The sequence below is a fragment of the Antennarius striatus genome, chromosome 18 (genome assembly GCF_040054535.1).
Source record: "Antennarius striatus isolate MH-2024 chromosome 18, ASM4005453v1, whole genome shotgun sequence".
NCBI lineage: Eukaryota > Metazoa > Chordata > Actinopteri > Lophiiformes > Antennariidae > Antennarius > Antennarius striatus.
In genome coordinates, this window is record NC_090793.1 from 3,502,859 (window position 1) to 3,527,207 (window position 24,349).

Below are 24,349 nucleotides of genomic sequence, written 5' to 3' on the forward strand. Positions count from 1 at the left end.
TCTACGTGAATTTAAAGTAAATTCCCGGCATTTTTTTTTTCTTCATTTGAGCATCAAATTATTTGTTTCAGAGTCCTGAAGTTCATTTTGTGTCCAGTTTTTTTTAATCATACTCCCAAGTTAGGGGCATGAGAAAGTTCCTGCCACTCCCCTTACACAAATAGAAGTTGATCAGTTATGACAAAAGAACAACTTATTTGAACTGTCTTCGTCCTTTCTCACACAGGGTTATCATTAAGCATTTTAAACAGCAGTCATGCTTTAAAGAGTGCTTTAAAGAAAGATGATCTTGTCTAATCTGACAAATGTTTGCTTTCCCTGACAACAATGAATGCTCCGTAAACATTTGTACTCCACAGCTGGAAACCGGTCGACCTACTGAAATTACTGCTTTGTCTCAACAGTTAAATTGTAGCTGTATTGAATTACCTTAATGGCTGGTTGAAGAGCTTGCTGCTCATATAATATAGAACTAAAGAGACTCAAGAGACATTTAATTTCCAATAGTTATATAGATCATCTTTCGTGCGATGCAAAGGGCCTTGAAGATATGTCTTTTTCTTCTTTTTTTTAACTTCTTACACTTGCAGCTAATCTTGCGAAGTCTTTGCACACATGAGTTCACTTTTTGGCACAGGGCGCTCTTGTCATTGTGTGTGTATATATATATATATATATATATATATATAGATATATATATATAGATATATATATATAGACACACTTTATTAATCCTGGAGGAAGCTGCACATATCCACTGCTCGGGCATAAATACTGGATAAACACCAGGAGAAAAAAACACTGATACCATGGGACATACCACAAGACATACATTACACTAACAGACACATACAGCACTAACAGGACATATACTAAACGAAATATAAGCAGTATACTGTATACTTATACCCTGATAAGTTAGGAAAACTTAAAAAATAGAAGAAATTCTAAACTTGCAACCTTTTAATATCACCATTTCACTTCGCTGCGCTGGACTTTGACCTGCATCCCTTCATCCACTCTCAGTAATGTTTAAAACACCAGGTTATCCACCAGGTTAAGCATAAAACTACCATAATAAAGCTCGTCAAACATGTTTGACACAGATTCCCTCCTTTTCAAGTTTTTTCAATCTGGTGATGAACATTTTCTAAACATTTCTTTCATTAGTATAACTTATCTATATATATAAATCTGGAGATCTGTGGTTATCGGTTTCCAGCTTTACTGAGTTGAAAATCCTTTTTTTATAAAATGTATCATTGCGAATATTTGGAAATCAGTTACATGACATGTTTCCCACCCACTGTTACACAATAAAGTAAATTCAAAATTAACAAAGTAAATTCTGCTGTTATTGACATTGGTAGTTTTTTTTTAAACCAATTTATGTATTTAAATCATCATAAATACTCGAGAAGAGTTTTGGTTTGTCCTACAGCAAATCATTTATTGGAGAACTTCATTCCTGACAGATATCATAGTTTTTTCAGAATTATCACTTCTCTGATCATACGGATGAATGAACACAACACATTAGTCTTCATCATATTAATATTAGACATGTGGTCAGAAAGATTGTGGATTAAGTGGGTTAATCCTCATGAATTTGCAGACTACAAATTCCTTGTTATTAGTGAAGTGGAAGCACATGTGAACAAATTTACTTGAGATTTAAGAGCTTTTAAACGTTCCTTTGTGGAGTTGTTTGACCCTGATCCGTGTGTTCCTCATGAGTAACTGAGGCCTGTAACTTTCCATTATCTCTTTCTTTCTGAGGCAACTTGAAGAGTGTTATAGGTTTCAGAGCTCCAGTGGTGTCTGGGGGCAAAATCATAGTTGTTGATCACTAGCAGCTCCTACAGGCCAGTGGAGAGTTGGAGTTACTTAAAATAATCTACCAATCATCACATATACTGTGTGTGTGTGTGTGTGTGTGTGTGTGTGTGTGTGTGTGTGTGTGTGTGTGTGTGTGTGTGTATATATATATATATATATATTGTGGATCTTGATGGGTTACAAAAAGGTGAAATAATGGAGTTTGTCATTTGAAATATGTGCAAACTGCTGCAGCTCCAAGTCCTGCAACCTTTAAAAAAATTATAGCTTCGAAACTGATCAAAAAAACGTACTGACGATCAATTTGATAACGATTCCAATCTTATTACACGTGCCACGTGGCTGTGATTCTTCTTTGTTTACTTTTAAACTCCGTGGCTCTGATCCACAAACACGCGCAGGTGGACCGGAGGTGTAGAAGTTGGTGCGCAGCGCCATCTGTCGGTGGGGGTTCGACACGCACCCACAGGCTCATTGAGGTCGAAACAGCTCCGTTTCTACATGAAAATAGCATTAAATACAGAATCAACCAGAAAAAAATGAACAATGACAACAATGTTCCGTTCGGTCTTTGTGGAACGAAGACAGAAGCAGCTCCTGTTTCCAAATTGGATCAGCTCGGGAGGTAATTTAACACGCAGCTAGCGTGAATATTATAACTAAGTTACCCCACGGGTACCTGGATCGAGTACCCGTGGGGTAACTTTCTGACACCGGTACCTTCTGGATATTTTTGGGTTTACAGCTTGAACACCACCCCCAAAATACAAAAAATACAATTAAAAAAACACCTGGATGCGTGTTAGCTCCACACGCTAAATAAAGCTAGCTTGGTTTAGCATGTATGAGCTGATGGTGCTGTTAGCATTTCTCTGCTAACATTCTCATCTGTTCGCCTCTATGTTGTTTATTTGCTTTATATTTGCGTGTTTATTCTACACACAGAATTCCACGTGGCTTCAGAGAAGCTATGGAATACATTTCAATGCAGAAAGCAGGCAGTTCGAACCACAACCCAGCTAACGTGTCTGCTGAAGCCCCGAGACGTGGAGGTGAGGACCTCAAACAAACAGCAATTCATTTATAATAAAATAAAAATGGTTTTGCAGACAATGTTTCATCATAATGTGAATAATGCCTGTTACACTTTAATATTCTTGGAAGAATTGATGCTTTTAAAGTTATATATGGAGAGTGGAGTGGCCTGAACCCCCCTCAGATGGCCCCAATCTGGATTATAATTCATCACTGTTGAAATACGTGCTACAAATATGAGTCATATAATATTGTCTTAAATGTGCTGTTAGTTGTGCTTTGGATTACATATCTGAAGGCAATGCAAACTGAAATAGGTGGGCTTTGATGTTTTTCTTTACACAGTGAAACCAACTCCGAAATGGAAATCCTCATTCACACCATTAGACGGTGAAGAGGACAGTTCTCAGGTCAACAGCGCCAGCAGTCCACAACAGGAGTATGCATTTATAGATAATCTATATGGTCATGAACTCCACGACGAACAAACTAATCCTCATCCATCTTCCTCAGGGTTGAGCTTTACGATCCCTACAATCCCGCCTCGCCAGGGTCTGACCGTGAGACGCCACATCACCCAGAGGAGAGATGCTCTCACAGTAATCAGGAGGGCGAAAGATTGTTTCCACATAGAAATCCCCATGACAGACATCACTGGGTGTCTCCTTACCCTGAGCCACCAAGGTCACACGTCGACAGGCGTGACTTGAGCCCAAAAGAAGGACCCTGTGACAGTCGGGGTGTCAGTCTGACTAGTAGCCGGGCTGATCGGCGGTCTTACAGCCCAGACACTGAGGATTACAGACTTCTGGACCACAGACTCAGCAGCCCAGAGAGACATGTTGGCGACTCCTCCATACAAAGGTTTCCTGCATCCTATGGAGCACAGAGCACCAATGGGGATGAGATGAGAACATTCAAAGAATACAGGAGAGAGATACCAACAGGAAGAGAAGCTATGGAATACATTTCAATGCAGAAAGCACGCAGTTTAAACCACAACCCAGCTAATGTGTCTGCTGAAGCCCCAAGACGTGGAGGTGAGAACCTTAAACAAACACAGGAATTCATTTGTAATAGAAGAAAGAATAGTTTTGCAGACAGTATTACATCAGCAGTATGGTTTCATGCCAAAAAAGAGTACTACAGATGCAGTATTTGCATTGAGGATGTTGATAGAGAAGTACAGAGAAGGCCAGAGGGAGCTGAATTGTGTTTTTGTAGATCTGGAGAAAGCTTATGACAGGGTGCCCAGAGAGGAACTGTGGTATTGTATGAGGAAGTCTGGAGTGGCAGAGAAGTATGTTAGAGCAGTGCAGGACATGTATGAGGACTGTAAGACAGTGGTGAGGTGTGCTGTAGGTGTGACAGAGGAGTTCAAGGTGGAGGTGGGACTGCATCAGGGATCAGCTCTGAGCCCCTTCTTGTTGCTATGGTGATGGATAGGCTGACAGACGAGGTTAGACAGGAATCTCCATGGACTATGATGTTTGCAGATGACATTGTGATCTGTAGTGAGAGCAGGGAACAGGTGGAGGAGAAGCTAGAGAGGTGGAGGTTTGTCCTGGAAAGGAGAGGAATGAAGGTTAGCCGCAGTAAGACAGAGTACATGTGTGTGAATGAGAGGAACCCAAGTGGAAGAGTGAGGCTACAGGGAGAAGAGATCAAGAAGGTGGAGGATTTTAAGTACTTAGGGTCAACAGTCCAGAGCAATGGAGAGTGTGGAAAAGAGGTGAAGAAGCGTGTACAGGCAGGATGGAACGGATGGAGGAAAGTGTCAGGTGTGATGTGTGATAGAAGAGTTTCAGCTAAAATGAAAGGAAAGGTGTACATAACTGTGGTGAGACCAGCGATGTTGTTTGGTCTAGAGACAGTGTCCCTGAGGAAAAGACAGGAGACAGAGGTGGAGGTAGCAGAGATGAAGATGCTGAGGTTCTCTCTGGGAGTGACCAGGAAGGATAGGATCAGGAATGAGTACATCAGAAGGACAGCACATGTTAGAGGTTTTGGAGATAAAGTCAGAGAGGCCAGACTGAGATGGTTTGGACATGTCCAGAGGAGAGATAGTGAATATATTGGTAGAAGGATGCTGAGTTTTGAACTGCCAGGCAGGAGGCCTAGAGGAAGACCAAAGAGGAGGTTTATGGATGTAGTGAAAGAGGACATGAAGGTAGTTGGTGTGAGAGAAGAGGATGCAGAAGACAGGGTTAGATGGAGGACACTGATTCGCTGTGGCGACCCCTGAAGGGAAAATCCGAAAGGAAAAGAAGTTTTCATCATGATGAGAATCATGGCTGTTACACTTTAATATTATTGGAGAATTGATGTTTTTAGAGTTGTAAGTGGAGAGTGGAGAGAGCCTGAACCCCCCTCAGATGGCCCCAATCTGGATTATATTTTACCACTGTGGAAATGTGTCTTAAATGTGCTGTTAGTTGTGCTTTGGATTACATATCTGAAGGTAATGCAAACTGAAATAGGTGGGCTTTAATGTTTTTCTTTACACAGTGAAACCGGCTTTTCAATGGGAATCCTCATTCACACCATTAGACGGTGAAGAGGACAGTTCTCAGGTCAACAGCGCCAGTAGTCCACAACAGGAGTATGCATTTATAGATAATCTATATGGTCATGAACTCCACGACGAACAAACTAATCCTCATCCATCTTCCTCAGGGTTGAGCTTTACGATCCCTACAATCCCGCTTCGCCAGGGTCTGACCGTAAGACGCCACATCACCCAGAGGAGAGATGCTCTCACAGCAATCAGGAGGGCGAAAGATTGTTTCCACATAGAAATCCCCATGACAGACATCACTGGGTGTCTCCTTACCCCGAGCCACCAAGGTCACACGTCGACAGGCGTGACTTGAGCCCAAAAGAAGGACCCTGTGACAGTCGGGGTGTCAGTCTGACTAGTAGCCGGGCTGATCGGCGGTCTTACAGCCCAGACACTGAGGATTACAGACTTCTGGACCACAGACTCGGCAGCCCAGAGAGACATGTTGGAGACTCCTCCATACAAAGGTTTCCTGCATCCTATGGAGCTCAGAGCACCAATGGGGATGAGATGAGAACATTCCCAGAATACGGAAGAGAGATACCAACAGTAAGACTGGATCCACAACAGTTGTCATGTTTGTTTTCTGAGAATAAATATTTAATCTGGTTAGGGTTGTGTGGTATCGGTCAGTCTTGAGGAGCAGACTTAAACAGGATACAAGGTCTGTTTGTTGTCCTAGTCAGATGTAACATCCATTGTCTCGTTTGTATAGTGATAAAGTGAACTTTGCCACTGCTCTCCTCTGTAGATGGCCGCGACAGGCAGATTATGTACATCCAGTTTACAGATGGATTACCAACCTCAGATGAAAATTGCTAAAAGGGGTAAATCTGCATTTTAATAATGTAGATATTTTAATTTTAGCAGGTCAGAACAATCATTTACTTGACTGCGTGTTTCGTGCAAACGTAAGAAGTAAAAGGTACTAATTTTGTTGATGTTTTTCAGGATTGGATGAAATCCCGCCTTCGACTGAGAGATATACAAACAGGCGCAGAATTATCCTCATGGACGAGTAAGAACCAAGAATACTGATTTTTAAAGGCGATAGATGTTTTTAAGGTGTAGAGCTCACATCGTTGTCATTCTCACGTCTCGATATCTTTCCTATAGGAACCCCATTAGATGTGAGCTTTGCTTTGTTGAGGTAGCGAACGGCCAGGAGCTGCAGGATCATTTTGAGAGCAAGACTCACTGGGACACTCTTGAGCACATCCAAAGGGAGAAGGATTATGATGATGTGTCTATAGCCTTCCTACAGGTAGGATAACCCGTTTAGTCCTATTCATCCTAGTGGGGTTCCCGGAGTTAAGTCATTTAGATGTATTGATGTCTATAGGAAGTCCTGCTGCATAAAAGCCGCCATCGTGGCCGAGCCATAGAGGACAGAGCCCTCAAAGGTAAATGATTTAGGTTGTCACATTACCAAGTCTGCCATTTTAGACAAACAGGCGAAATAAAGTCCGTTTTTCTTTTGTTTCCTTTGTCAGTTCTCCAGAAAAATGACCACATGACAAAGATAGAAATTTTCCACTGTGCAGCTTGTGACATCTTCGTAACGACATCTGCGTCCTCAGTGGAAACCCACATTATGTCTCAGGAACACCTCTGCAACGCAAAGGTAAAGTAGCAGCACGGGATTAATCACTAGACATTTACAGTTGTGTTCAAAATAATAGCAGTCTGTTTAAATGATTGAGTAAAGCCCAAAATCCTTATAATGGTTTTTATTTCCATGCATTGGGAACACTGCACATTATATTCTAAATCAAAACATGAAGAAAAAAGCAGAAATTCTTTAATTACTTTACAGAAAATGAAGAAAAATGAACATTGGGCTGTTCAAAAAAATAATAGTGTCCGCATTTTACTTTACAAACTCAAATATTTACTGTATAAACTGAAAAATATTCAGGATTCAGCATTCCTATGAATCACTAAACTAATATTTAGTTGTATAGCCACTGTTTCTGAGAACCGCTTCACATCTGTGTTGCATGGAGTCGACCAACTTCTGGCATCTGTGAACAGGTATTCCAGCCCAGGATGATTTGACAACGTTCCATAATTCCTCTGCATTTCTTGGTTTTCGCCTCAGAAATAGCATTTTTAATGTCACCCCACAAGTTTTCTATTGGATTAAGGTCCGGGGTTTGGGCTGGCCCACTCCATGACTTTAATTTTGTTGGTCTGGTACCAAGAAGCTGCTTGCTTACTGGTGTGTTTGGGTTCGTTGTCTTGTTGAAACACCCATTTCAAGGGCATTTCCTCTTCAGCATAAGGCAACATGACCTCTTCAAGTATTTTGATGTATCCAAACTGATCCATGATCCCTGGTATGCGATAAATAGGCCCGACACCATAGTAAGAGAAACATCCCCATATCATGATGCTTGCACCACCATGCTTCACTGTCTTCAGAGTGTACTGTGGCTTGAATTCAGTGTTTGGGGGTCGTCTGACAAACTGTCTGCGGCCCTTAGACCCAAAGAGAACAATCTTACTCTCATCCATCCACAAAATGTTTCTCCATTTCTCTTTTGGCCAGCCAACGTGTTCTTTGGCAAATTGTATCCTCTTCAGCACATGTCTTTTTTTTTAACAGTGGGACTTTGCGGGGGCTTCTTGCTGATAGATTTGCTTCACACAGGCGTTTTGTAATTGTCACAGTACTCACAGGTAACTTCAGACTGTCTGTGATCATCCTGGAGCTGATCGTTGGCTGAGTTTTCACCATTCTGGCTATTCTTCGATCCATTCCAATGGTAGACTTCCGTTTTCTTCCACGTCTCTCTGGTTTTGCTTTCCATTTTAAAGCATTGGAGATCATTTTAGCCAAGCAGCCCATCATTTTCTGCACTTCTTTGTACGTTTTCCTTTCATTAATCAACATTTTAATCAAAGTCCGTTTTTCTTCTGAACAATGACTGGAACGACCCTTTTTTCTCAGGTTTTCAGAGAGAAATGCATGACTAACATGTGCTGGCTTCATCCTTACATAAGGCCCACCTGATCGACACCTGTTTTTTCTAAGATTGAATGACTTCACTAATTGAACTCCACACTGCTATTTTTTTGAACAAGCCCCTTCAATTCATTATTCAATTACACAGACTCAGGAGCATACATATCATGTTGGTTTTCTATGACCCTACTACAGCAACTGGTAAATTATTTCCCATGCAGTAATATAATTTCTACCAAAAACAGGTTATTCATGTTGGACTGCTATTATTTTGAACACAACTGTGTCACATCTATTAGGAATTGTGAATCTAACAATTGTCCCAGAGGGAATGAGTTAAAAAAGTTTTAATGACGGTGATCGGCTGGTTTATTTCCTGAAGGCGTTTGGAGCACGGCAGAGAGACGTTTGCCTTGACAAAGCGGAAACGATGATGATGGACCTGAAACCCCAGTTTGAACAATTCCTGAAGGTATTAAACCAACATATTCAAACATGAGTGGCATTATTGTCTATGTGAAGATCAGTCAACATTACATCGACACTTCTTGGGTGATTGGGGAAGAAAACTTCGATCACCAATGCTCATGTAATGTTTTTTTGCATTATATATTCAGTCACTAAACAGCAAACCGAATCTTTTCAAATCAAAACCAAACATGTTATGTGGATTATGATGGATTTCCTGAAGTTTTACATTTTTTGTATAGCCTCAATACATTACATACAATAATTAGCACTAGCTACTCCTCTATATTCTAATAAGATTGGCCGTTTTTGGACAGCATTAGTATTTGTAGAATCATCCATCACTAACTGATGCTTTTCTTTCAGGGTGGCAACTTGTTTGAATGATGGGGATCGTTGTTCCATCACAACTATACTGACCTGGAGATCAGAGGGAACTCTGGGTAATTTGACTGCAGTTTGTTCTCATGAAGGAACACTACGTGAAACATGTTCCCAGTATTAATTGAATGTGCTGGCTGCAGATAATTGAACTCTAGTCATTTTATCTTTATTCAACTATAGTTGTCATGTCCCTTTTTGCCCATGTCAACAATGTTCCCATGCCTTCTCCATCAGAACATGTTCACAAATATGTATATTTCTACATTTACAGTTGGATTGTTTATAAAATTGTGTACACAAACAACTGAATAGTCCGCTTGTATTTTTATTTTATTTAGAACAACACAAATGTTTTAAGCATTGTATCTGTGTGATATAGTACATTAAAAATTAAATTATTTCAAAACAGTATATTTAAACATTAAATTTAGGTGACATGGTATGAAAAGCATTGCCAGCGCTGGCTGCACAAGTTGTCTTTTTTTCTTAACCACCTTCAATTTCTTTTTTGTGTTTTATTAGAAACAATGCAATTACTGAATTACTAAAAACAAAACCACTCTATGCATCACAACTTTCTGGGCATGTTTCCTTTTGTTCTTGAATAGTTTGCTCACTTTTCCACTCAATTCTGAAGCTGATGCTCTCCCCAGGTGTTGTCACCTTCCAGATTAAAGATTCCTCTTAGTAACTTGATCTGGAAGCCGACTGTGAGCTTGAGCTTGATTTTGACATGACTTTAAAAAAAATTTAATTTGTAAATGTAAATATTAATGCAGAAGACAGGTGCTCCCAACTTTATGACAAAATGACTAAAACCCATGAGAAATCTGAGGTAAAAGTTGTCTTCATTAGAAATGGATTCCACACATTACTGCATAAAACAAAACAAAAAATAGTCCATCCATTTGGAATAAATGGACTGTGTAAAAACAGAAGAAGATAATATCCAAAATAACTTGTTCATCTGACCAAACATGTACAATAGTGGCACAATTGAGCAATATTGTACTTTAGGCCAGTAATTCATTGACTAAAAAAGTGAAGGAACATCCAATGTACATACACATACAGTCTAATGAAATCTAAAAAGGTCCCCATTTGCTTCATGAGGCTGCATGTGTGACTGTCGAAGAGCTCTCTTGGTCAGTCTTGAGGGTCGCGGGCGGCGACACGACCTCTACCATACCCAGCCCAGTGTGAGGGACACTGGTGCTCATAATGTGTCTCTGTAAATGTTTAATCCAGTCCTCCTGGACCGACAAGGGACCCTGGAAGACGAGGTCACAGAACCTGCGTAGGGATGAAGTAACGGATTAGAACAAAAAAAAAAAAGTTTGGGGCCATGATAGAAGTATAGCTGGATCTAGATAATATATCCTCTATCTTAAAAGATTGCACTTTTTTGGATATATGCTACAGAGAAGACCAAAAAAAATCTATGGAAAACTCAAAAACTAGAATTTGTATCCTGCCGTAATAACAATTTCCATCCTGGAGGGGGATACAAATTGAATAAAAGTAATACCTGCAGGTCAGTCTGTACATTTCCTCTGGGGTTTGTGGTAAGGGCAGTGTCTTCTTCTTTGAGCCAGGCCTTGAGCGTTGCCTCCTTACTTTACAATCAAATGCTGGAAGACAGAAATGTCTATCATTTTGCAGCACTATCCTGGAGGCGACACTACAACATCACAAATGTGACATCCCTGGCTTGAGCTGTTTGTCTGGTACAGTGAGACACCATTCCTAGAAGGTTTTGCAGCGTCAGCGCTGGGGGAGACAGTTGTCATCATGACCGCTGTTAACTATATGTTTATGTATTTGGTTTGCAAAAGTCTTCAATCCAGTAGTGAATGTCAAAGTAGCATCCGTCTGACTGTCTATGTACAAAATTTCTTTTTTAATGGTATTAACATTCTTCATTTCATTTGTAAAGGGTTTCATTGTTGTTGCTTATTGGTGCCAATTTCATGATCCGTATCTGCAGAAAGACTCGACCCCAAAAGCTTTCTTTCATGAAGAGGTTGTTCCTCCCACAGACACACCCCGTAAGCTCCGCAATTAAAATGTCTGCAATAGCTTTCCTGCTGTTACCGTTCTAGATCCTTACCTCTGGAGAGGGGTGTGGGGCACAAACTGGTACACTAATTTTAGCTGTGATTTAGATGCCATAACCTCTCTTGGCATCTAGCTTCAATAAACAATGGTTATGAAATATCACAAGTGACACTTCTCTACGGATACAGTGGAGATGATTTGAAAACCGCTCCGAGCGAAAGGAGAGATGGTTACGTGTATAAAGGTTATTTGATGTCAATAACAAAAAAGAAATGTTGCATCAGGTACTGTTCATTCAATGATGGAATAAAAAAGGTGGAGGCACTTCAAATAGTTTTCTAAAAACTGGCAAATGTCTTAGGATTTTGGTGCAGGGAGCGACAAATCATTCTAAATGATAATATTCTGTAATTGCATGTGTTTCTTCTTAAATTCTTGACTTGCTGCTTTATGGTGATTTTATTCACTAGCACAATAATCAGGGGAGGGGGAACGAGTGAATGTCCTCATAGAGGTACTCTTTTCACCAACATATCTGATTTGTTCCTATTAAGCGTTAAACAAACTAAAAAACACCGATTTAAGGTTGTGACTACAGCAACAATGAGCACGGTGCTTAAGTTTTATATGTCGTGCCCCAGCCCGTAATGTCTTGGTCCTAGTCCTGCATATTTGTTGTCGTCAGAGCTAGCAGCTAATGGAATGCAGCCAGACTGAGGCTGATGCGTCAGAGGGAGGGGAACATTGAGCTGCGCAGATTATTGATTTGGTCGTCCATGCTGCTGCAGGCAGGATCAGTGATGTAATGATCTCCTGATCAAATAATTTAAAAATGCGTTTTTTGTCTACTACCCAATGCCCATATGTTCTTGGAGAGTTTATTTCTATAAATCTGACTTAAGCTGTTCATAGTGCCACTTACTGGTTCCCTCGAGTAAGGCAGTCCGTTTCCGTTTTGCGTACGCCCGCAGGTGATTGGACAAGCTAACTCCACTGTGGAAAGTCGCGTTACAATGGACACACACTTTCCTGTTGAATTCACCTTTCTCTGTAAAAAGGCAAAAAAGAAGAAATAGAATGAGCACAATAATACTCACCCTTTCACGATGTGGCATTGGATTAAATTGGACTTCAATTACAACACTTCCATTCCATCTCTTCCTTTCATGTGGCAAAAATCGATTTCCTAAGCCTTTTCAAATGTAAATAGTAGCCAAAGTGTTTAATATGAGAGGTAGTAAAAATTTAATATTTTAGTGGAAAATGTTTTATGCTGACATTTTAGATAGAATTTGTGATTACAGTACTTTCTGCACTATAAGGCGCACTTCCAATGAATGGCCTATTTTAAAGCTTTTTTCTGATAAAAGCCACACTGGATTATAAAGATGCACTGTCGGTTTTTGAAAAAAATTAAAGGCTTTTAGGTGTGCCTTATAGTGCGGAAAATACTGTACTTTTACTACATGAACAAACATGTTGTGAGCTCCACAAGTCTTTAAATTATGTTGCTAAACTAATAATACAGGCCTACATTCTACACTGAGTCAGGATGGCAGCAGATCAAAAAATAAAACTAAGTCAAAACAAGTGGGCACCCTGTAAAACAGAAACTGACTGACGATGGTTTGCAACTTCCCTCAGATTTACATTTCAACTGAATCCAGTAAAAAGTCATTTGCACATAAACATTCTGACACATCTAGCAAAAATGATGGCTATGCAACTCGCTCTTCTGCTTGACAATCTAAATCGGGAATGAGCAAACTTCGGCCCATGGGCCATGTACGGCCCCGTTAGGCTTTGTAATCCGGCCCGCCAAACTTGATTGACGTTGATGCAAAGGGAAAATGAGAGACCAGCAGCCCTGTTCCCACTGAAATTGTACGTGAGTAAACCCACTGTCATGAAATAGTTGTAAAATAATTTTTACAATCAGCTTTACATATGTGTGATTTGCTGCTTGGTAATGGTAAAAACTTTTACATGAAATTTACATTAGTACAAATAAACACCCCACCCATCTGCTCCTACTCAGGACCCTGCATGGCCCACTAGTCAAAACGTTTGCCCACCCCTGATTTAAAGTATTAATCTAAAAGGTTCATCCAAGAGGCTTCTTCAGTTCTTCAGTGAATTGAAGAAGACTCATGGATGAGAGGAACAATCTACAAGTGTTTACTTCAAGCTCAGTTTACTTTAGTCAACAGAGAGGTCTACCATGACTTGACTGAAAATAATCGTAGACACAATAAAGAAGTGACTCACCACTTATTGACTTTGGTGGTGAAGATGCAACTCTTGATCCTGAACTGTGCTCATTATTTGCAGAAACCGCTAACATGTTTCTCGACATCCACGAGGACCCCTTTAGTCTGGCCTCTTCCTGACATTTCCTCTTCTTCAGAATTCCTATCAAGGCAGATGTGCCAGTGAGAGAATTTTTTACATCCACTTTAGTCTCTTCTTGCTCTTTTTTGGATTCCATTTTTGCTAAAGAAAACATGGGCACCAGTGGTCTGGCTTCAGTGCAAAAGCTTTGAACAGCCGTATTTTTTGGGATTCCAACCGGTGAAGACATGAAGGAATCGGCACTGGGTAGCTTTGATGAAGCACCGTATTGGTAATGGTTCCGTTTCTTTCCTAGAATTTGAAGTGCCCGCTGCAGTTCCTTCTTGTCACGCATCAACTCCCGTAATAAAATTAACGGGGACTTGTTCTTGGTAGCTATGCTTTTACCAAGCTTTTTAAGATGACCACGTATGTGGTTGGACTGCCCAGTCCTATTATCAAATGAGTCTCCACATAACGGACAAGAGTGGATGTTTCTCACAGTCTCAGTGTCTGACTCCAGCTGTAACGCTAAAAAAACGACAAAACAGAAAATCAGAAACACATTGCAGGATAAGAAAAACATGTATACAAAGAATGTTTTATAAATCAGTGCTCTTAAATAACCAAAAGAACTGGCTTTCAGACATCAATTTCTAATGACCTTTGAGGAACATGCAAGCAGTGTGAAAATACCTTTTTTCAATCTCCGGAGAGCAGAGATTTTCCGGCGAATTCGTGGCCTACTGTCTTGACAAGCCACCTGTTCAGGAGTTACTACATGGCGTGCATTGTAGTTAAGTCCAACCCTATGGAGATGCCCTCGGATATGATTGGACAATCCAACACCTGACTCAAAGACTGCAGGGCAGTATGGACAGTTTTTATGGTCCGTTTCCAACTCCAACACATCTTCTGCGAATGAATCCGGCAATGGTATTTGATGAGAGGCAAAGGTTTCTGGAAATATTTCGGATTCTATATTTTCTTCCTTGATTTCAGGGTCAGTCTGCTCTTGCTCTTCACTCTTTATTTTCTCAAACAGCCTTTTCGATGCCTGAAGAGCACCCCTCATGGACATTCTTCTGCTATAGGTGTAAATGATATTTGGTTTTTCCTTTTTTATACCATTTTCACAAAGATCAACTTCCATATCATTAAATGGAAACATTTTGTTTTCCTCTTCTTCTAGGTTCATTTTCTTGGGACTTGGCAAAGGTTTTGGTAAGATAAAGCAAGAATCTTGGTCAGAAGTGTTGCGGTACGGTGTTGACATCTTCCTCTTAGATGGTGACTTTTTCATTGCCGACAGATCCTTGGGTACACTGCTGTTGTTGGGCTCTCTTCTGGCTGCACTGGATGGTACCTTGAGGTGATTTGGGGATGAAGCCGAGTCTTCACTCTTGACAGTCAGTTTTCTTGGGGACTCACCTTCGTAACTTTTGGTTTCCTGAAAAGACATGCTACAGATATTGCTTTCCTTCCTCTGTTCTGCAGTTTTCTTCCCATGTCTTTGTCGGGACAGGAGAACATTAATGGATTTGTCAAGCTTTGATTCTGTTAATTGGGACTTGGGATTTCTCTTTATCCTGCTATTTTTAAACAAGTCTGAAATATCATTGGCATCACTAGGTGAATAAGCTCCTTTAGAAGAAACTTGATTTTTTATTGAGATTTTAGATGTAAACTCAGCATCTTCTACAGCGGTTTTACAAGTAGGCTTGGGCAGCTCCTTGCACGCCTGTCCCTGTTTTTCACTATGCCGTGCATCTTCGTATTCTTCGAAGGTTTGCTGATGGCGCCGCAAAAGATGATTCTTAAATACAGTCTTGCTAAAAGCTCTATAAGAACAAATGTTACAAGAGAAGGTTTCACATTGATCATTCTGGATCTGTTTACTAACTGATATAACAGTATGCTGCATAATGTTATGTCTCCTAAGATCATTCTCACTCCAAGTCCTGAAACTACATTTGTTGCATTTGAACTTTCGCTTCTCTTTTTCGTGTGTTTTTGCATGTTGAACAAACATATTTGGACAGTTTGTTACAAATGGGCACTGAGGGCAGAAAAGCTTTGCATTTTTATCTTCTTTCTTCTTATCATTGATGCCCTTAATCTCTTCAGTGAGTCTCTCTCTCTTTTCCTGGTGGACAGACATGTGCTCAATAAGAGAATCGCTTCGTCCGAAGGACTGTCCACATTCCCGGCATACAAAAGGCTTTGGCGAAATTTCACTAAGGTCAGTGTGTGACTTCATATGCCTATGCAAATGATGCTCTTTCTTGAAAACTAGCTTACATTTTGAGCAAGGGTAACTTGATGGCTTCTTCTCGGGATGAGAATTGATTGTAAGCCTCCTCTTTAATGGTGAATACCCATGACATACACTGTTCTCATGGGAATTTCGCGAAGGTGAATTATAAAGAATTTCCTTGATGGCCTTTACGGTTCCATTCGGATACTTGGAAACTTTCACTGTTGACGAAGACTGTGATTTGGAAAACTTTCTTGACTTTCGGACCTTTCTGGCAGGACTTGAGTCAACTTGGTCTTCTGCATCTGTCGAATCATCAGATGACTTGTGGCTTAGATCAGGGTGGATGTCTTCAGAAGGATCAGCCATAACGACCATGTCCATTTTCCGTTTCCTTCTCCTTTCACTGTTGGTAGCAAGGACTTCATCTTCGGGCTCCTCACCAGGGGAGTCACCGTGGTTCTCCCACAGGAACTGCATAAATTCTTTATGAGGATCCCAATGAAGATCACTAGCACTGTTGAAATTATCCAGTGAGTTTTCAGGCGAGTCTGAATCAAACCCCCAAATTCCCGCAGTGTCAATTTCCTGCACAGTTTTCAGTGGGGTGATGCTCTTTGCTTCATCTTTCTCTGTGGAGATACTGTTGATCTCATGGGCTTGGGTGGCCTGAAGTAAAGAAGGTCCATTTCCCAGGCCAACTGAAGACAGCATATCTGTGTTTGATAGAACATGTAGGACACTGTTTTGTTTAGGAGAAGGCTTGCCAAAAGAATCGGTGCAAGAGGTTGATTCTTGTGTCATCCTCACTGGCTCTTGCAAGAGTGCGAGGGCATTGATCTCAGAATCTGCATCTTTGTCATCTTCGTCAACACCAGTCAGGCATGACATTTCAGCTGCCATGACCTGAAAAGAAAGAAAGTGCTTTCGATTAACTACAAAATGCAACAGTAAACACTACCACATCTCAAAGGTTTAAAAGGTCCCATATTCATTCATTCATTCATTTTCCAACCCGCTTAATCCGCTAACGCAGGTCGCGGGGTAGCCAGTGCCTATCCTGGCAGTCTCAGGGCGTGAGGCGGGGACACTCCGGGCACGACGCCAGTGTACCGCGGAGCCAAAGGTCCCATATTTACCTTTTTAATTAATTTCACAAAGCTGCCAGACGTCTAACTACACTGTATTTGAAATGCCCAAAACTGATCCGTGCTACAGTGTATGTGCAATTATTAGGCAGCTCTAGTGCTTTTAAACCTTTAGTAGCTTTGTTACTATGTATTTCTCGTAATTTTCTCATGTTTTTCACTCTTATTTTTCATTATATAACTTAATTTTTCTACAGTAATCGTGGAGCTACTTTCTAAGTCAGCCTAACGTGACTCTGTGGCACCATTGTGTTGACACAAGATCAGCTGATTGAACTGAACTGAGACTGACTGGTAAACATCACAGAGGAAAACACAATGTTTGCAAATGGCAAAGAAATCGGCAGAGGAGACAATGGATGAGTATGGACAGAAGATAATAAAAGCTGTGCCTCCCACCAATCGTCATGGACAATGAGAGATGCTTGGCTCGCAAGATGGAAGTTAACAGTATGCAGTCCGAAGTGCTTCAATGAAACAAAGTTACGATCCCAGAAAACTAAGTTTTTATTGAAGGCTTCCAGACTTTGCGTTGACAGGGATGGTATTGGGAGCGATAAGACGAAATGTGGAGGTCTTGTCTTGTTCTATTGAACTGTTGGCTGTTGGGCGATGTCCCTATAGAAAGTGTGCAATAATTATTTAAACAAAAGCAGGCAGGTCCATAAATTTGGGCACCACAACACAAAAATTGCATCAATAATAAGTAGATCCTCCTTTTGGGGCGGTAGTGGCTCAGCGGTAGAGTAGACGTCTTGAAGACAGATCGCCCAGCCATCGGTGGTTTGAGTCCAGCTCCCGCCAGGACATCCTAAGGAGTGTCAGTTGATGGTGCAAGGTGTCAGCTCACCTCCCACCCACTACTGAGGCGCCCTTGAGCGAGGCGCCCTTGAGCGAGGCGCCCTTGAGCGAGGCGCCGTGCCCCATACAAGCTACTCAATTGGGGCGCACCCTGAAAGTCGCTCCCCATGTCCTTTCAATTTGTGTTGTGTGTACTAATTGCATGTTTACAGACCCCTTGTGTGCTGTGGCTGTGTTTCAGGGGCCTGTACACACTAAATGTCACTAGCACAAATGTAGTCCACCTGAGTGTAAAAGTAATTTCCACATCTGGGGATTAATAAAATATACTTTCTTTTTGCAGAAATAAGAGCCTTTAAATGCTTCCTATAGGTTCCAATGAGGAACCTATAGGATCCAATTCTGGTTGAAGGCATTTTTGATCATTCTTCTTTACAATACATCTCCAGTTCAGTCAATTTGGTTGGTTTCCTACCATGGACAGCTCGCATGCCACAGATTTTCAATAATATTCAGGTCTGGGGATTGAGATGGCCATTCCAGAACCTTTACTTGTTCCTCTGCATGAATGCCTTAGTATAATTTGAGCAGTGTTTATGGTCTTTGTCTTGTTGAAGTATCCAGCCCCAACGCAAAGATGGTCAGCTACAACATGGGTAAGGCATAGAACCCGAAAAGCCATCTGGCACGTAAGTGTACAGAAAAGCACTGATCTAAGCAACAACCTGCTGCAAGTCCCAAGCAAGGCTAAAGACTCTGAAAGGAGCATCAAGTATGGCCCATTTATCTTCCAGCATAAATGGACACATCTGTCTATCCATCAAATCTTTCACACTTACATAAGTACTTCATACGTCGACACAACTGAAGGAGGGCAGTGAAGTGTCAGTTGTTTCAACAACTATGGCGACAGTTATGGAATGTTCTGCTCTACCTAGTAAAATCAGAGACAACGATATACTTGGTGGTGGCCTAGGTCATGCATATTCAGATGAAGAGGTTTTTATATTACTCATTTCTATTCTTCCCACTTTTTTTGGTCCATACATGTTTGCACGATCTTGTAAAAATTGCTCCCAAAAATGCCCTCAAACTATTTCTGTGGTATTTGAAGGAATCCAAATGTACTCGGGGCAATCATACTGAATACCAGTACAGTATGTATCATGGTATGACACACTAGTGAATAACAATTGTGTTACAATTCTCAAAAACTAAAGTTTTGAAAACTTCTTGAGGTCACCAGTAAGGTAACTTCTACTTCTAACCCCATAAGGAACACATTCATGTATCAAAATGGGAATGACTGACTGCTATCGTACCAAATACATGGGTAAAATTGAGAAAGGCAACCTTTTGGTTGTAAAAGTAGTTCCCCAAGGATTGCGGTGCTTAAGAAATATCCTCTCATGAGTGAAACGTTTTGATATCCCAATTGACGTGCTGTCAGTCTAAGGCCAAATCCCTTGGTCCTTGCCATTCTTCTTGCACATTGCCATGTCGGGAAGTGTGTCATAGTCATCTTTATTGTCAAATGTATCATACAGTACATGTACGACACCCATTTCTTTAGAGAATTGAGAGCTTGTGGTCTTCTCGCGCTCATCGAATGAAGTGTTTGTAGATACAAATTCAAAATGAGATGTACACGACAGTGGCAGAAAATCTCAGAAATGTTCGCAAACAGAAGCATCATAATTGAAAGGTGGCTACCGATCCAGCAAAAGAAGGGCATAAATGTAATGTATCTTTGCAAATACCCTGTGAAAATGTGAAAATTTACGTGTTTTTACCCACACTATTCACAGTTGGGCAGTAAACAAATACCTTTTGCTTGGTGTTATTTTTCCTATTTTTTGCTACATCCTGCTTCAAAGTGGTGATGTGTTGCGATTGTCAGTGTTCGTGTGTTCGTCGGTCCATACGTTCGTTAGTCCACCAAATATCTTCGCAACCGTTGCAGATGAAAAGATGAAACAAAAAGCACATTACTCGGGCGGCAAAGACATTGGTCCCTGCAGGTTTGTTGCTGTTAAATTTTCACATCCTAGCAGTGCACTGAACAACAAATATGCAATGCCAGACAATTCTTAAAATGAACTTCTAATATTGTATGAAATATTTACTGTTTGGGTAACACACAACTTGTTATTTAGTTTAGGCTCACTTACTTTGTAAACCAATTGAAAACAATTTTGTGATTTGAATGTCAAGATTTTATTGGCCCTTACATTTCGGATGACTTGTGATGAGGAGTCATTATGTTAAGAAAACGGTAGATAATCCTGTTCTTTTGTGTGACTGGCTGTCTGACTTGTTTTCAGCACTTGGAAACAAATTCTTGCCAAGACAATGCAGGGAGGTTTGGAGCATAGAGTACTAATGTTACAAATGTATGCTTTGTAATTTGTACTTCCCTTTATAACAGCTCACACCTACATAAATAGGTTTACTTAAATCTTTACAAACAATTAAGTTAGCTATCAGAAGAAGGCACCATTGTCAAGCAGAGGTGAGCTCCATTACAAATTTGTATACAGCAAAGGAGACTGAAGCAGAGTCACTGCCTTCATTACAGTGGCCTTGTGCAGATGGAGATTCTTTTGAAAACTGAATCACCTTGGCAGAGATTCATGGTTTCTGAGTGTGGTCTAGCTTTTTGTTGTAAATACATGGTCTATTGTCTATGAATTTCTATTGTAACACGTGCACAGGGAAATTAAAAGAATCTTCACCAGTAAATAATTGTTTACCATTTTCAAAATGCATGAATCAACAATGAGCCAAATTTGCTAAACTAAACTGAGGTTTTGCTGACTTTCCTTTAAGGGTGGGTAAAACGACTTCAAACAATCCATCAGTATCTGATCAGGGCAGATGACAACAACACAATCTGAAGTTTGGGGCTCAAAGTTGGGTTGTGCAAAAAAGTGAAAGATAATTGTTTTTGGCTCAGAATTGTGATCACAAATCGGAGGATCCCCCAGCGTAAAGCCACCCACTCATTGGCTGAAGGAGAAAAGAACACATTGAATCGCGCAGTTTGAAGCTGCGCTGCCATGCCCTAAGGTAGAAAGCCATGTCATCGACATAAAGTACATAAAAGTAGCAGCTTTGGTTTATGATACAGCCCTGAAATAAAATGTAGGACAGTCTCCTTCATTTAGAAATAGGATTTCACGTATCACCATTTTGTAACAATCATACAGCTATAGCTTGAGAATGTTTAACCTCTCACCTGCAATGTTTTATTTGTTCTGACTCACGGTGAATACCGACATTAAAAACTTAATGAGTATATAGTTGAAGACAACTGGTTGGGTTACCTGATGGGGCTTCATAAAGTCAATAACATAAATATAGCACACCGCAATGGTGCATTTGAGTCCACTGTTAAATGGTTGTGGCCTCAATGACTGGTAATGTATTAATGGCCTTGGAAGTTTAAATATATGTACTCTTTAACAGTCAGAATTGCAGAAGCCTCTTGGATCTTCATATCCAAGAAAAGACGTCCATCAGATTAAACCACCATGCATTACCGTGATTAGAATGAACAAGAATCAACACCAACAGCACAGGACCTTTGCATATTTTGTGAATCTTTATCATCAGTTTAAATTGCAGTGTGGAGGATCACCTTGGGCAGTTGCTATCATTCGTAGCTGTGCCTCCAGAATACTTTACAGTGGTGTGACTAGATCTGTCCCAATTTGGAGACATCTTTGAATATGACCAACAAATATTTTCTGCGTACGACAGATCACGAAGGTTCCACTCCATGGATCCTTTGTGACCCATCCCATTCCAAAGTTTAATTACGCACCAATGATGTTAACATTTAACCTTCCAAAATCTGTGCAAAGGCAGTATTGAAAAATGTGTAATAGCGTTCAACATAGCCTGGGATTTACCAACTGCAATCAACAGGCGACAGTGCTTCGTAGGTTGGGTCCTTGAAAGGATGCTACCCCTGAATTAGGACACGGCTATAGTTTGCCGTGAAGAACTAGGTAGCATCAAATAACCAGTACAACAATGTCGCATGAAATTTCCTATACAATTTTCTTTTAGGCCCCAGCCCTACTTTCTTTGTCTTATGTGATAGAAAACCAACAACGTTTGGGATTATGAATGCTAGCCCGACAACACAAGTCATTTAAAATTTCTTTTAACCCAATATTACATTATCACAAGTAGGTTTTCTATCTCTGTCTGGTAAAACCATTTATAGAACAGATTAATAGTTACAGTAGTAATTTGTTGCAGCGCAACATTAAATTGTAAATCGGTAATGGTCAGGTTGGTTCAGACATCTGGCTAAGATGTCAATTTGCAGCTTTAACCTTGCCGTAGCAAATATGAAACACATTTTCAAATCCAATACTGAATTTTACAACAGCTTGAAAATGATAGATGGTCTTTATTAGAATGTGCTTGTTTGATGTGAAAAGTAAACAACTTAGATTATCACAATATCCCCATAGCTAGCTTCTTCACTACCTGTGTAAATACAGATAACAACATAGACTTGACACATTGCTTACATCATTAATTGTCTCCATTTATAATGGCACAAGGTCGCCAGATTGAGAGGTCTTGGAAGTGAAGGGCAACAAAACTGCAATGCCATGTGAATGTTCATGTGGCAATCAGAGGTGTTTTTAACATCTACACAGCAGCACCAAACCTGGGAAGAGACCTCGCAAATGGTGTCAGATGAGCAGCTGTGGATTTTGTATAGAGCTAAAACTTTCAGCAGTATAGTTATATGCCATGCCACAATAGCAGGGATATGTTTTCAAAGGTATCGACAATCAGAAACGACTGGATTGCGATTACTATGTTCTGTAAATGTGCCGTTGTGTTTCGTTAACCTTTATATCATGCTGTGTTGCTGGATGCTGCTTACAGAAGCTGCAAACCATTCCATTAAGGCTGTTCCACACCAAAACCCATTCCCCAGGCTAAACTATGGCTAATGACAATCGCTCCCTGCTACATACTAAACAGATATCAATGAAACGATGAAAACTAACAAACATTACCTCTGAGTGGTGTGGAAGCAGATAGAGCACGTATAGTACGCTGCATTGAATATTTTTTTACTTTCGTCTTCCATTTATTTCACAGTCGCCATTTTCCGTGGTGGTCTGGTGTGGGACAGATGATTTCTTTTCTAAGGGTAACAGTATATACTTATGTTTGTAGAGCACCAGTAAAAAAAGACATTCTTGATAAATAAGCTTAAGTATGCCGCTGTATAAAAAAAATAAACATTGTAAAAACACTTACTGAAGTTACTGTCGTGTGCGATTTCGATACGACATGTTTACGCATGGCGCCATGTTTCCCCCGAAAGATTTGTAATGGTTCATTCCAGATAGGAGGCATAAAAAACCCGAGTTAATGACCATCTCCTTTGGGTAGCAGATTTTCTTTAGGGTGATGGCGGTTAGTCAATGTAGTGATTGATATTATAAATTAAAGTTAGGTTAGCATTCGCCTTCTTTTTTTTTTAAAGAGCACATTTGTTTTAAAAATGTAACTTGTCACTGACGCCCAGATGTGAATTGTATGTCAACAGAGGAATGATACCACTCGCCCCCATGGTTATCTTCTCACAGGTCTCTTTGTTGCTCTGTGGCCGGTGATTAGCCGGTTCAGTTTTCCCAGTCTTTAAAGAGAAAACGGTGTCAAAAGCAAATTCGACAAGAATGACATTTCTTGCCCTTTATCAATTATAATAAGCATATATACATAATGATGTAGCTATCCCGCAACGTTTAATGTCTTATCCACGCAATTAATGGAAATACGCTAATAAAGGAAGCCGTGAGTGACAGGCGGTTCTGTTTCGTTAATGACGTAATCAATGTCAGACGAGGTGATGAAGAACCTGCAACCTCTGGACTGACTCTAAATTCGGTTGGTTAAGCCACAAATTGTTCACTATCACAGGTGGGTAAACAAATACAAAATACTAAAAAATAACTTTTATAATATCAAAGGGTCAATTTTGTATGTGTTTATGGCAAAAGTGCAGCTAACGAGTCATTAGCCATTATTTAAAATATCGTATACCATGTTGCTAACAAGCTGTCCAGTAGCTTATTTAAAATCTAGCGCAGCCTTTATGAATATACATATAGACAGTAACTGTTTCACTATGAATTGCTTAATTAATTGTTATCTTGAATTATTTTTATCAATATTTTTATATGTAAATGCATTCCTCATATTGCAAATCCATTTAAAAAAAATGTTTTTTCAACAGGCGAGCTGGATAGAGTCCTGTTGTATTTACGTGATGCTAAAGCTAAATGACAGGCAGGTTGTCAACAAACTTAAAAATGTAAAATTATTAATTAAAGTTCTTTATTTACATATATACAAATATAAAGTTGTTGGGGTTTTTAATGTTAAACAGCCAAAAAAATGAGAATACACATTTCATATTACAGTATGATGATGTAGCTAACTAACTCTAGGTCATTTGC

At 40.2% G+C, this 24,349-nt stretch overlaps 2 protein-coding genes across 3 annotated transcripts; one reads left to right on the forward strand and one right to left on the reverse strand.

Moving 5' to 3' along the window:
- The first annotated feature begins 2,291 nt into the window (after positions 1 to 2,291).
- LOC137612725 (uncharacterized) lies at positions 2,292 to 9,375 on the forward strand. The gene is made up of 13 exons (XM_068341398.1): positions 2,292 to 2,464; positions 2,785 to 2,891; positions 3,220 to 3,313; positions 3,388 to 3,914; positions 5,383 to 5,476; positions 5,551 to 5,983; positions 6,186 to 6,261; positions 6,386 to 6,452; positions 6,551 to 6,698; positions 6,777 to 6,837; positions 6,928 to 7,058; positions 8,785 to 8,874; positions 9,237 to 9,375. Exons 1-13 carry the CDS (start codon positions 2,379 to 2,381, stop codon positions 9,255 to 9,257), a joined length of 1,935 nt encoding a protein of 644 aa, XP_068197499.1. The 5' UTR covers positions 2,292 to 2,378; the 3' UTR covers positions 9,258 to 9,375.
- Positions 9,376 to 10,360: 985 nt separating this feature from the next.
- znf644a (zinc finger protein 644a) lies at positions 10,361 to 23,201 on the reverse strand. Of its 2 annotated transcripts, none has more exons than XM_068341396.1 (6): positions 23,145 to 23,201; positions 14,340 to 16,806; positions 13,581 to 14,174; positions 12,235 to 12,360; positions 10,783 to 10,885; positions 10,361 to 10,547 (listed from the first exon to the last, which is right to left on the reverse strand). In XM_068341396.1, exons 1-6 carry the CDS (start codon positions 23,187 to 23,189, stop codon positions 10,361 to 10,363), a joined length of 3,522 nt encoding a protein of 1,173 aa, XP_068197497.1. In that variant the 5' UTR covers positions 23,190 to 23,201. The 2 variants fall into 2 exon arrangements, with proteins under 2 accessions (XP_068197497.1, XP_068197498.1); XM_068341397.1 differs by lacking the exon at positions 23,145 to 23,201 and adding an exon at positions 22,898 to 22,998.
- Positions 23,202 to 24,349: the final 1,148 nt, after the last annotated feature.